We start from the raw sequence: 14,736 nt of genomic DNA, 5'->3' as shown, positions 1-14,736 counted from the left end.
CCTGTAGCCACAGCTGGCCTGGATTCGCTAATGGAGACCATGCTGGCCTCAAACTCACAGAGATCCGCCTGCTTCTGCCTCCTGAGTGCTGGGATTAAAGGAGTGTGACATCACGCCTGGATATAACTGTGCATTTTTCTGTGAAGAAATGGTATTTAATCTATAAGAAAGGATTTTGTGGCTAGCTGATAACAAGTCAGTGAATTCAAACATTCATTAGCTTCTTTTACTACATTTCTGATTTTTCTTGAACTTGGCACTGAAATAAAATGTATATCCCTTCACATCCTCCTTCACTTCTGCATTCTAAACTTTCACCCTCCTTCTACTCTGAATTTTTCCATGTTTCACATTATGGTCATGTTTCTGTAATGACACTTGTACATGTGGCTTTGATACTCAGTAACCTCCTCCCTCTTGTACAGCATAGGTTCAAAACCACTGCTGTGGCACTCAATGCCACCTTCCCACTATCTCAAATCACCCTATCTTTCTTGCTTACATTCTAGTTGTTATAATTCGGTAATAAGCTTTAGTTTTATAAAAAAAAAAATAGCATGTTAGTTCACACCTTCGTACGTGTTATTCTGTCTAAAATGCTCTTTTATTCCATGTTTAGCTGGCCAAATAAAACTCATTCCTCAGGACATACTTGAAGCATTATTTTTACCATAAATGAAGAAATAATTGATGCATCCTCTGTCCTACAGTATTATCTTTTTATATTAAATAATAAGCTTTATAGAATTATATATTTGATAAATGTTGATCAATTATGTAATTTCTATTGACTGATAATTTATATTTGGTACCATCTTTAGTCCTCACAAAAACCTTATGAGCTGATACATATTATTGTGTTCATTTAAAAAAAAATGAGACTTAAGTATAGATTTATTTGCCAACATCATTTTCTAGAAAAGATGTATCTGCCAATATCATTTTCTAGAACATTCCAGAAAGAATATTGTGTCCATCAGATTTCAAATCCTGAAAATAAGATGAAGACAAGAGGATAAATGTTTTCCAAGAAAGTGAATTTTCTCAGAGACCATTAGTAACCTCTACGAAAAGAGAACAGAAGTTAGATAAAGTGCAATTCAAGGGCAGAGCTTGGCACAATGGCAATGACCATAAACTACTCTTTGAAGAAATATCTTGATATCTGGAGATGTCAACTCATTCGGTAAATTAGGAGTAAGGCGATAACTCTATCCTCCTATTACTATCTTTTTAAGTACTCATGACATATCAAGATGACAAGATTATGAGAACTTCTTTGATTCGTTTGACACTGTCTTTCCCTCCAATATTGCACAGTGTCTGAAAACATTTTTGGTTGGCATAACTGGAGAATGACAATGATTTGTACAGTGGAGGTAGGTAGAAATGCTTCAAAATATCCTACAATGCTCAGAATGGTCTCTTCCTCTATTTTGACACTGACTTATTAGGTCCTAGTGTCATTGGTACCATGGTTAAAACAAAACCATGGTCCAAAGAACCAACTGGACAGTGAGACATTGAAAAAATTACAGAAACAAGATTAAAGAAAATGAAACAAAATCAGAGGAATGAGGCAGGGATAAAAGAAAATAATAAAAATCATACCTTTAGAAACATTTTATCATGCTGATTATGCAGCTCACTGAGTAGAAGGCCAGCCTAGCATACAAGAGGCCCTAGTTTCAATCCCCAGTACCCCTTAATACGAAGTGGTGGAGGTGGTACACAGGCCTGTAAATGCAGACACTCCAGAGGTAGAAGCTTGGTGGACTAGAAAACTTTTTTCAGGAATTATTATTCTTACTTCACTTCAGCTTTTGGAGATATAAATATTGAATGATTTATGCTTTTAGGACTGGGCATGGGTTTGATTCATATATTTGGACTCCTAATACAATGTTTTCTCAAAGTTTTTGGCACACATGTAGCAGGTCAGAAATTGGTTATGGGTAGTTACTGATGATGTAATATATCATAATGTAAACACATGGCTGAAAAATGAATGACATATTTATTGATTTCATGTTTCCATAAATAATATATTTAGTTGTTAAATTTTTAGTGAAAGATAGTTATGATACTGAAAAGCAAAAACTAATGAAAACTGAATCTTTACCCAGTACAGAAAATGTTACAAGCCAAGCATCATTATAGGATTCATATTTGAGTACCACTACAAAGACAAAAACCAATTGAAACATCCCTAACAGCTTAACTGTGACACTCAGAGGAAGAGCTATTACTAGAAAAAAAGAATAATCAACTTTCTTTAAAAACAAATAAGAAAGTGTGCAAGTGTAGCAGAAACAGGCAAACAGGGCAGAATCATCTAGGAGCTGACCTGTGCAGCTGCAGGCTGGGCCAGCTCTGGCAATGCTACCCCATGAGCAAGCCAACAGGAGTGCTGACAGTCCTCAGTGCTCAGGCTACCTCTCCAAAAGGAAACAGCTGGAGACCAGAGCCAGGAATCTTGACATCTGCTGCTATATTTCTATCCTGGGGCTACTTTTATTCATTTCTCTTTCTCATACAATTCAGTAGAGGCCATGTGTCAACTTAATTGTCTTCTCTTGATAATTCTAGATACTTAGAAATAAACGGTGATTTATTTACAATTCCTACAAAGGCAAATTAATACTTAAATATGTCCTACATTCTACATAGAAATCAAGTCTAACAATTGCCCTCCTTTACACAACTTGATCTCACCAGAAGACTTTGGCATTTAGTTAGTTGCCTAAGTATTAACTTGTTGCATGGCTGTTCAGATGAATCATCAGTTAAGAGCATGGCTGCTTTAGCAAATGACCTGAGTTTTGTTCCCTGTGGAAGCTAACAACTGCTCATAACTCCAGTTCCAGTGGATCCAATGTCCTCCTCTGATCTCTGAGTCTCTGAGTGTCCTTACATACATGCAAACAAAAAACAAACAAAACAACAACAAAAAAATCTCACACACATAAATAAGGGGCTGGAGAGCTGGCCCAGCAGTTCAGAGCATTGGCAGATCTTGCAGAGGGCACGGGTTTGATAACAGCCCTCCCTAACTCCAGTTCCAGAGGATCCACATCCTCTTCTGACCTCCCTCCACAGGCATTGCACAACATGGGTGCACCTACCCATATGCAGGCAATACATCATACACGTAAAATAAAAAATATTTAAAATAAATAAGTAAATAATTTTTTAAAAGTAACATGTTTCACAACCACACACCCTTATTTTGAACCTTATTCTAACACACTTCAGCATTGGGAAAGAGGTGGGTAATTTGCTAGGGCAATAATAATGCGTATATTATCTAGTCAGAGTGAGGACTAAATACCACTCCATGAAGCACTTGGTTCACTATCTGGCACATAACAAAACTCTCTCTATATTAATTAACATTAGACAATCTCAGCAATGATTTCTACTAAATATCACTACCATGGTAATTTTGTCTCATTGTCACATAAGAAACTTCTCCATTGTCTATTTAATGAGCTTAGTCTCCACCAAACCAAGCCTGCTACCCTCCACAAATATCATCCTTCAATTATAATGTTTTGTTCACTAAGCATTCTTGTGCACATCCCTTTCCTCATTAAATGCTTCCCGCCTCCATATCCAAGTCCTACTTTCCCACTGATCATCAAAAACTTCAATTTTTTAATGCATGTTCCATTAATAGAGGATTTTTTACTGGCTTACAAGTATATAAAACAACTGAACTTATTAGTAATAGGATTCATTCAATGTATTTGCCTGCCTGTTAATTTACTTTAAATGTAGGAAGCCAGACATGACAGCTCATACATGTAATCTCAGCATTTGGGTGGTTAAACAAAGATGATTGCTGAGTATGAGGACAGTTTGCTGTGCACAGTGTGATCTAGGCTGTCCTGGCTGCCGAGTGAGGCCTGGTCTAAAAAAACATAAACTAAAATGGTGACTATAGGATAGAAAGGTGGACGTGGTGAGAAAATGCTCAATATGCTTGTACTAAAGCTTAAAAGAACTAACTAAATGAAGTCACTCCTAATAAATAATGCTTGCGTGTAGTTTACTTACAAGCTATTCATTAAGTTCTTTGTGAACACATAATAAAGAAACAATTCCTACTCTAATCATCCTTAGAACTCATAGAGGAGGGAAATCGAGCAAAAAAAAATCTTTAGTATAGGCCCTCACTCTTTCAGGACTTATCTCTAGATCTCCTCAATTGAATATAAACTCTCTTTTATTTTTATCTCCACCATGTGCATTTAATGGTTTCTTTGACATTTGGAATTAGTTGTAAGGAGTGAGTGGGTGAGATTTGTCATATACGGTAAACCTAGAAAAAAATACTGAAATTGTTTAGTGGAAAGAGAATATAAAGTAATAGAGGAACAAAAGGTTCATCAAAACTACCTAGATTTTGGTGCTTGTTACAGGTCTCACCTTAGGAGAGCTCCTCCTCCTCTAAGTCTCAGTTTATTTCTGTGTAAATATGGATAATAATATCTTCTTTTTTAGTATTACGAGAATAAAAGAAAAATTTCCTACAGAGTACATGGTAAGTATTAACAAACAAAACTGATATTGATCATAGTCTAAAGAATAATTATGGGAGCTCCAGTGGTACAATTGATTAGTGTGCTGTGCTTACACGACAGAACAGGTGAAGAATTGTGGGTAATCCCAGAGGAAAGGGCTGAATGGGCTAAGAAGTATAAAGAACTGGGAAGGAGGAAATTCAGAAGAGCACTAGACCAACACCGGGTAAGGGGTAATGGCCAGGGAAGAGTTGTCAGTGGTAAGCCCAACCAATTGACTCTGATGAGCATGGATGCCTAATACTTGATGGTATGAGTCTGTTGAGCAGGCATAAACATCATCTTCTTGCTTTAATTAACATCAGGAGTCTCAAGCAAACATTTTAAAGCTACAAAGTTACATCCTATTAGTTGTTTTAAGTAAGAATCCAGGAAGAGTGAAAAACAAACAAAAAACCAGAACAAACAAACAAAAAACAAATGTATATGAGGAGTTTAGAAAACACAAGTTAAGTAAGACATCAGATCAAAATCTATTGAAGGAAAACATTAGCCCTTAGCATTTTTATGGTACATTTTCCAACTGTTTATGGTATGGAGTCTAAAACTAATATTATTTGCATGATGATGTAACTAAATAATCTGAAGAGTGTGGGACACCCAGGCAGAAGACACCTGAGAAAGAGCAGCTGGGTAGACTTAATTTATAAATTACAAATATGTGTCTACATAGCCTGAATAAAGAACTTACAACACATGAGAAACAACTTTTTGGTTGCTTGTTGGATTAAGAAGCATGCGGAATATGTTCAAGGGTTGATGAAGACTCACAGGAAGAAAGGGATTTGGAATAATTATAATAATTGATAGAAAACTAAAGGCCCGTGGATAAGGATGTATAGATAGGGATAAATTCAAACTACAACACAGAAATGAAATCTCTAACATCTAGCAAGGTATGAGATGTCAGATGGCAAAGTCAACAATCAGACATTAAGAGTTCAAGATTAGATGGCAGGATTGATACCATGTGCTTTAAGGCAAAACAAGAACATAACAAAGAATGCTGGGCTGAAGGCATTTCTGACATTCTCAGAAGTTTGTTCTCTCAAACCATATCACAAAACTCTGGGCAATGAGTAGATGCTTACTCCACATAAGTGTTTTTTAATGACAGTCATTTATCGTAGTTACTACCCATAGTCTCTCTCTTTTCTCTTAGAAATAGAACCCATAATTTTTAGATGGGCACATAGCTGTTTAGAATAAACACTAACTTTTCCAGTTTCTACTGCCACTAGGTAAGGCCTTGAAAATATATGTAGGCCAACGGGACTCCAAAGAATATTCAATGAAATGGCATATGTCTTTTAATAGAATGGAGTGTCACATTCCATTGAAAACTGTGAGAAAGGAGCTACTAATAGATTGTGGTAGTTGAAGCAGAGAAGGCCTAGTTCTCTGACAATGTCCTGACCTCACCCTATCAGCCACAGACTTCTGGGTATCTTTAAATTTCCTTTCTTGAATGAGAAATAAACTTTCCTATTGTCCATACTAGTGGAATGTTGAGTTTTCTTCTATATTCATCCAGGTTTAATCTCTTTACTATAATTACCTTGATCATTTCTATTACTCTCCTGAGTGCTTAAAGTTAAAATTTAAAATATATTTCCTCATAATACATAGAGATATTCCAAAATGCTGACAAAGCAACCTTTTTTGTTTGAAATATTTAAACCTAATGAGAGGAATGCTAGAATATTTCCTATAAACATAAATATAAATTTGCTTGCTATAAAGGCCTATTGGAAAATCAGACATTTGATTACCAGTCGATGACCAAAGTGATTAACCAAAATTCAATTGAAAATAGTAGCATTAGTAGGCAACTCTCAAACAAAGACCATTTAACAAAGTAGGAGTCTGAACAGACCTACTAAGGTGACAGTCATATAGAATAATTCTATAATCTATCTATCTATCATCTATCTATCTATCATCTATCTATCATCTATCTATCTATCTATCTATCATCTATCTATCTTGATCTATTGATCTCTATTGTCTATCATCATACATCATCTAATATCTACTCACCATATATCTATAATTTATCCTATATTTATCTATGTATCTAGTTATCTAATTTTCCAGTGACTCCAGACAAGTAATTATGTGAGCACAAAAGTAAAGTCAGCTGTATGGCAATCACTTTTAATTATTTGCATAAAGTTAGACATTTTGTGACCTATTAACAATTTACAGTTCTCTGACTTTATGAATTATTCACATTGCACTGAGAATTGTAAGCCTATAATAAAACGTTTTCTTTTAATTGATTTTCTTACTTAGATAATTCTTTGCTATAATTACAAGAACTTTAAGGGGCTAGAGAGATGACTCAGTGGTTAAGATCACTGGCTGCTCTTGCGGAGGAAGAACCTAGGACCCGAGTTCAGCTCCCAGCATCCACATGGTGGCTAACAATCATCTATAATTCCATTTCCAGGGGATCCTATCCTCTTCTGATATCCATGGACATTACACAACATGGGTGCATGCAAGCAATACATTCATATACATAAAATAAAAATAACAAGTAAAATATTTTTTAAAAGAACTTTAAAAATATTCCATTTAAAACCGCCTTTTCATATACATGAAATGACAAAAAGAGATAATCTTAACAAAGTCTTACCAGTTTTTTAATTCATTCTCTGAATCACTTATTCTTAGATATAGTTCTTCATGAAATTGTTGTTTAATACTATTATATGTGAAATATTAGGGGGTAGATGTGAAGGAACTAAAGCACAGAATGAATATAAGCCTCATCATCACATATTTTCACATTGTTGAAACAGAAATATCATGTATTATGTACATAATTAAGCAAAGAATAACAAATACAGACACTGTAGCTATTTCTACTGACAAAGAATCACAAGAAAGGAAATGAGGGTAACAAGCACAGACTTTATGAATGATGTTACATTCTGACCAAGTTTAAAAACCTGAACAGCAGGTGAAGACAGATCAAGTGGACATTCCAGATAAATGCAGCGTCTTTCCTTTTCACTTATAGAGCTTGTTTCTCTATACGGTCTCATCCTGATTATTTTTAACTTATATTTGAATATAGGCAAAATGAAAACATTTCCTAAGAAGTCAGGATGAGGATGACGAGCTTGGGCAGCTCTGGGAAGTATTGTATCACAGTTAATGCTGCATGGCAAAGTGATGCTTACAAAGACAGAGATGCATTCCCAGAAAAGGGTCTCAGCAACAAGTTGTGCTAGCACTCTGCATCTGGAACAAACAATTGGTGAAGTCTCAGCAACTAATAGCTAAGAGCTATTACTCACAAATATCCAAAATTAAATAACCAGAAGATGTCGGTAATAAGTAAAACAGTAGGGCTTCAATTTGCAAGATTTGCAAAAATGCAGAGACATGTACAATAAGAAAGAAAATACTTCATTTTTTTCACATTACAATGAATTAAAGCAGCTTAGCATACAAATATTCACACAGTGCAAATGACATAAAGTGATAGTATCTGCATAGAATTTTAAAAAGAATTTTTTTTACATGTACTGGGTCCAATTATTCTTATATTTTTGACTGGTGATGAATGTCCATGACAGAGTGGTATCTAGGAGAGCAACTCTATCAATAAGTAATCAAGCACTTAATTAGTAAGAATACTGATCGCCATAGATACATATTTAGAATTTTATTCATGACAACTATAAGCTAAAGTACAGCTTGTATATAAATTAAATATTCAATATTTCTGTAATTCTACCTCCTTATTTATACTGGTATCCCTTTAAGAGTTCCCATTTCACAATGTGTATGGTCTACCTGAAAGGAAATTTTCCTTTGAGCTATGTAAGTTTGACATGACCTTTAGCTACTAACCTTACTGTCTTCTTTTTCCGTGGCTTTTCTTTGCAGGAGTTTCTTCTCTCCACACTCACAGGTTGATTTTACTGTGAGTTGACAAGAAAGCATTGAGCTCTCAGTTGTAGTAAGTTCCAAAGTTCTAGAAGAACAGTGCTGTGACACCCTATTGCCAAGATTTGGTATCGGAAGAGCAGCATGAACAGGCTTTGACCCAACAGCTGGCTGTCTCAGTTTCGAGGCAACCCCAAGTACAGGCATGGCTTCTATAAAAGTATCTTCTGGCTGCCAAAGAAAATGCTCCTAACCTCAGTCTTGTAGACTCCAGCTTTAGTATTTCCAGAACAAATACTTTAAACAAAACTAGCAGTCATCTAGATTTTAAACAAAAAAAAGGGGGGGGGGGAGAGAAAAAAACTCTAATAACTTTCAATTTAACTTTCAGGAAGAGGAAAAACTTCCTTTCATCTTTAGTTAGTATCTGCCTTTCTTGCTAACTCAGATTCTCATATTCATTCCCCCACCCACCTTTTTCTTTCTGTTCAGCAAGTTAGTATCTTAAAGATAAATGCTACCAAACAAAACTTTCTCTAGGCTTAAGGAGATTTGTGTTTTCTTCTCACTACAAAAGAATGAGTTTGAGCTTTGGGATTTATAATAGGGGAGGGAGATGAGAGAAGGAGGAGAGAGAGAGAGAGAGAGAGAGAGAGAGAGAGAGAGAGAGAGAGAGAGAGAGAGAAACCTATTCAGTTCAAGCATCAAGGAAGCCAAAAGACCACGAGAGTGGAAGCACAGGAGCTCTTCCTGACTTCAGAAATGATGAACTTGCATTCTCTATTTAAAGAAGATCGTATTTCCCTAGCGAAAGAAAGAGAAAGAAGAAAGAAAGAAAGAAAGAAAGAAAGAAAGAAAGAAAGAAAGAAAGAAGGAAGGAAAGAAAGAAAGAAGGAAAGAAAGAAAGAAGGAAAGAAAGAAAGAAAAAGGGAACGGGCAGATCAATGGCCAAAACAAACAGCTGTTGGGAGAACTTTTAGCCCGGAAACAATTTCAGCAATGAAGCTGTTTGTCTAATTTCCAGCTATTTTTCACTCCTGACAGCCAGGAGCCACGGTGTTCACTCTGTCTAGTCCCATGAAATTGGGTTAAACTTGTATAACAGTGCAACCACCTAAAACAGCTGGATGGGCTGCAGACCGTGCTTGCTTAGGTTATGAACTGCAGTAAACACAGGAAGCAGGGCACTACAGCACAGTAATTTCTAAATGCAATAATGCTGAAAGTGTTCATGTTCCTGGTTCATGAAAGTCCAGCATAGCTGTTAGGTATTTGGCTAAGTACTTCACGCATTATCATAAGTAATTCCTAGAATCACTTGAAATACACACACACTTAACCTTCATTTTGCAAAAATGTGTCCAGAGACTGGAAACTAGAGACTGAAACATCAAGATTAACATAAGAAAGAAGGCAGTTTTCAGAGGAAGGCTGGACATCGGCCCTACCCAGGCTTCACCTAAGGAACACAGTATGAAAAGAAAAGCCCCTACAAATTGAAGAGGTGGGTGTTATGTCCATGCCCTATAAAGGGACTCCCTCCTCAGACCACTAGCCCACTCTCATTCTTGGGGATGTTTTTCCCTTACTAGCCTCTCTCTGTTTATTTCTAACCATGTGCCCCTGGTGCAGTCCTTTGCCCTGGAACACAAAAACCTGGGATCAGGTACGCCTGAACTCAGCTCTTTAGTTCCTCACTCCTAAGCCTCCTTCCTTGATACTGGGCTTTCTCATTGCTCCCTAACCTCCACGCCTAACTTAAATGGCATGATTTGTTTTCTTCATCTCCCTTCCTCCTGACAACAACCAGGATTTTAAGCTTGCCTCCTGTTGTTTTCCCCACAAATTTCAATAAAATTGTTCTAGAGCTACTGTCTGAGTCCATAACCAAATATATATTGGATCAGTGAATGATACTGATCCAATTTATAATTTTTTTATTAAATCATTATCAGCATCCATTTTGGCTCAAATATGTCATGAGCAGTATTTAAGAAAATATGTAATGTACTCGTCCTGAGTACAGTGTGTACACAGAAAAATTCCTGCATCATTGAAACAAAATGCCATGTATGTATGGGCAGTATTGGGGTTGATAGTAGCTGTTTTTGAACAATAAGAGGAACTTTACTTCATAGCTCTCATGTTTCTATTTCTCTAGTTAAATTTGTTGGCAAGTTCATACTTGTATACAACACATTCTGATTACTCCCCACCATCTCCTATCTACTTCCCATCTCTATCAAAAGCCCCCATCCCATTTACCTAACAAGGTAACACATTCATGTCTTTTTGTTTTGTTTTGTGTGCCACTGATTTTAACCAGAGCCCTCGGTGTGACTATACGTTCAGAATTATCCACTGCACCCAAGTAGGCTCCGAAGTGGGTACACAAATGAAGACAATAATGCCCCAATCCCAGAATCTGTCAGTAGCCAACAGTTCATCAAGGAGGGATAGGGCTCCTCCCCTATCCATGACTGACTATTGATGGGCCAGTCTTGTGCAGGCCCAAAAGGTACGTAACTAAAGGCAATGAATTCCCCTCTCCCAGAAACTATTGGTAGCCAATAGTTCAACGCTGAGGGTGAGTGTCATTTCAGCCACTCCTTCAGTTATACCTGACTGTTGAGGGGAGATTCTACTATAGACTTATTGTAGGCAATGACAGCTACTTGAGTTCATGATATCAATGCCTGTGTCATGCCTAGAAGATGGCATTCTGCAGCCCTTCCTTCTTATCTTCTGGCTCATATTTTTTTCTGCCTCTTTCGTTATGCTCCCTGAGTCTTAGGGGGAGCAGTATAAATGTCTTGTGTAGGGATGAACCTTCACCCATCACTTATTCTTGGAGCCATAGGTACCATTCACTGTAAAGAAAATAAGCCTGAGAGACAAATTATGCCCGCTTGTGTATGGGTATAAACATAGACATATAGAAGGGAGTTTGATGCTATGTCAATTTACCTAAACAGCAGTAGTAAGTTTCCTCTAGGGCCTATGATCTCATCAGAAATGCAGTTTTGACTAAGTTTACAGAACCAGGCGTGGATTCGCTCTTCTGAAGCAGCTTCAGATTTAATCAGAAAGAAGCTGCTATCCCAATAACAGTCATTTCACTATTGTACATTCGAGTGTGTCTTGCTTTGCCGGTTAGTAGTGCAGTTCATAGAGCTGTTCAATGAATGGGGCCTTAACCCCTTTTCTCTCACTTAGCACCTTCAGGTACTATGAAAGCTAGCCAAAAAGGAAGAAGTTTCTAGCTCAGTTCCAGCTTCATTTCTCCATATCTTACAATCCAGATTTGTGATATCTTTAGCAATAAGGTCTTATCCTTCAGTTCTTATGATCAACCAATAAATATAGGAAGGGCTCATATTGCTTTAGGATTCTTTGGTGTGTCCATGACAAACAACAGACATCACAACAGAAGGGTTAACTCTTAAAGAATTTATTTTTCCCATTTTGATTAGTTTTCATGTCAATTTTCAATGTTACTATGAAAAATTTTATCCAAAGAGGAAAAAAATAGACTTTTAGAGCAAATGTCCACATCCTATGACTTAGTCTCAAACTTGCCTGAGATTCTTGTTTGTTAAAAAATATATTTTTATTAATTATCTGAGAACTTCATACAATGTATTTTAACCAAACTCAGATCACCTCCCCATCTCCACTTCCACATTCCTATCTATCCTCCTCTACTTCACATCCTCCATATTATTTTTTTAAGCCCTATTGAATCTAATTTGTTTCCCCAAATACTTGTCTGTCAGTGTGGGTCTAAGACAGCTTATCAGCACAATGTCCTTAAAGAAAACTGACTTTCCCATTTAGAGTAGCTGTTAATTGCCAACAGTTCCTCAGATACAGTTGGAGTTTCTTGCCTCCTCCCCTTATCTATGCTGGAATTTGTCTGGCTTAAGCTTATGTAAGTCTTGTGTATTTTGTCACAATTGCTGTACATTCATATATGCAAATGCACTGTTGTCTGGAAAACACTGCTTCCTAATAATGATCTACCACCTCTGGCTCCTATAATCTTTCCAATTCCTCTTCTACAATGATCTCTGAGACTTGGAAGGAGAGGGTGTGATATAGGCTTACTCCTAATTTCTTACTTATTTAGAAAATTCATACTATATTCATAAAACATAATCAGAGTTAGAAATTCTACAAAGTTCCAAGAGAAATCATTGAATACTTATAAGAATCATATACTTTAACAATGGAAATTATCATAATCAGAATTACTACCATACATCAAATATCTTTCTATAGGAAAGAAACAATACTGTTACTAGACAGCTGAATATATGATACATAATGTTGCTATGTCCTTAATTTAACTTTATTCTTTGACAACTCATTGAATTTCTACAGAGTGATATTCTTTGGCCTATTATTTTAGCACCATAAATCATTATCCTTAATAAGAAGCAATTTATAGATAAAAGAGCAAATAGGTAAAGCAAAATGTGTATGTACTTGCTGATGCAGCATAGAAGAAATTTGAAGGCAAGTTCATATTCTTGCAGACTTTAGAAAAGGAACTTTTTAAAAAATATTTTACTTATCATTTTTATTTATTTTATGTGTATGAGTGTAGTGCCTGCATGTAGGTAGGTGCACCTGTGTCATGTAATGTACACAGAGGTCAGAAGAGGGTGTTGGATTCCCTGAAACTGGAGTTAGGAAGGGTTGTTAGTTGCCATGTGGGTGCTGGGAATCGAACTTGAGTCCTCTGTAAGAGAAGCTGGTACTCCTGAGCACTGAGCCATCTCTCCAGCCCCAAGGAACTTTTTTCAATGAATATTTTTATTGAAGTTTTGTACATTTCATACAATTAATCTTAATCATATTTAGATCCCCTCCCCCATCCACATCCCTCGTAGCTCTCCTTCACCAGATTTCATGTATTCTGTCATATATGTTAAGGCCTAACTGGTCTAATTCTGGTTATCAATACATTCATTTTCCATTTCTAAACAAAACTTGGACTTTATAGAATGAGATCATAAGAAACAAATACAGTACTAGATGTGATAGAAAAACAAAGTGATATCTCTGAGAAATCATTTTAAATTACAAAACATTCAACACACTGTGAGGTCCAGAGACTATATGTTACAGAATCAGAAGCTGTTCATGTTCCTAAAATGTAACTAAACTTATATAACATGAAATATACCTATAGTCTTCACACTGCAAATAAGGTAGCACAACTAAAGTATGAGGACAAGTGGGAAAAACGCATTCTAAGGAGACCGTCACTCAAAATACATGCAATTTTCATTGCAGGTCACTAGTAAAATTATTGTTGGTACCTTGGAAGATAATTGGACCACCCAAGGACACAGGTCAGTGAAGAATTGTTTTATCAAAAAAGAAAGCAATTGAGTAAAAAGCTGGCAACACTTTAATTAGAAATTGTGGGATAAGTCCAGTGGGAAGGCAAACACTGAGCCAAGGAGCTTGCCGCTGAAATGTGGACAAGGACTTGCAAATGTATAAAAGCTTAAAAAACGCTGGAGGTACACCTGATGCTGAGGGACTTGTGTTTCTACTTGATATTATTGACTTTAGTATTCTTAACTCTGAGTCCAAAAGTCCCTGCTCACTATATAACATTTGAGATGATTTTTATCTTTCCCATCAAACATTCTATGCTGACTATTTTGCCTTTGTTAACCCAGAACAAATTATTGGAAGGACAGGCATGGCTTTATGTGGCTTCACATAGCCATATAGCGTCTACATTATGCAAGCATAATTAACCTCTTTACCAACCGAAAATGAGCTAATAGGCATTTTGGAGAAAGATGTTGGAGCAGAACACTCTGGAACTCTGGGAATGATCACAATGGGAAATAAAGGTTTACATTCAAAAATGTTTTCTTGGTTTTTCCTTTGAAAGGCTTTTAACATGCTAGGCAACAGAATTCCATTATGATTGAAATATTGATTTGAAAATTATAGCCATTATCTATGAAATAATGTCAACCACCAAAAAATCAACCAAGGGCAAACCAACAGAAACCAAACTAACTTTAGAAAATTTACTATGCATCTAGATCTTTCATCTCATTCACTCTTAAATAATTTTATCATTTTGATTGCTAAGAGGCAAAAGAGTCACTCAGAGTCAGTTGTGGTGGCATATACCTATAATCCCAGAACTTAGGAGGTAGTGGACAGGAGTTCAAGTTACATACAAGTTAGAAGCTGTCCTCAGCTAAGGAAGATC

The 14,736-nt window shown here is 36.3% G+C and overlaps 1 protein-coding gene across 7 annotated transcripts in view; it reads right to left on the bottom strand.

Annotated features, from left to right (window-relative positions):
* Nav3 (neuron navigator 3) overlaps positions 1-14,736 on the bottom strand; it is an 838,810-nt gene that overhangs the window by 386,774 nt on the left and 437,300 nt on the right. For 4 of the 7 annotated variants that reach the window (XM_029555554.1, XM_029555556.1, XM_029555560.1 and 1 more), the window contains exon 1: positions 8,454-8,696. The exons of 1 other annotated variant lie outside the window; for it this stretch is intronic. In XM_029555554.1, the coding sequence (XP_029411414.1) occupies positions 8,454-8,696 (243 nt within the window). Of the gene's footprint in view, positions 1-8,453; positions 8,697-14,736 lie in introns of those variants that run through there. 2 more of the 7 variants (XM_029555575.1, XM_029555578.1) reach the window with 1 other exon arrangement.

Source organism: Nannospalax galili, unplaced genomic scaffold, assembly GCF_000622305.1.
Source record: "Nannospalax galili isolate Female #2095 unplaced genomic scaffold, S.galili_v1.0 scaffold390, whole genome shotgun sequence".
NCBI lineage: Eukaryota > Metazoa > Chordata > Mammalia > Rodentia > Spalacidae > Nannospalax > Nannospalax galili.
This window is presented reverse-complemented; position numbering and strand designations above follow the sequence as displayed.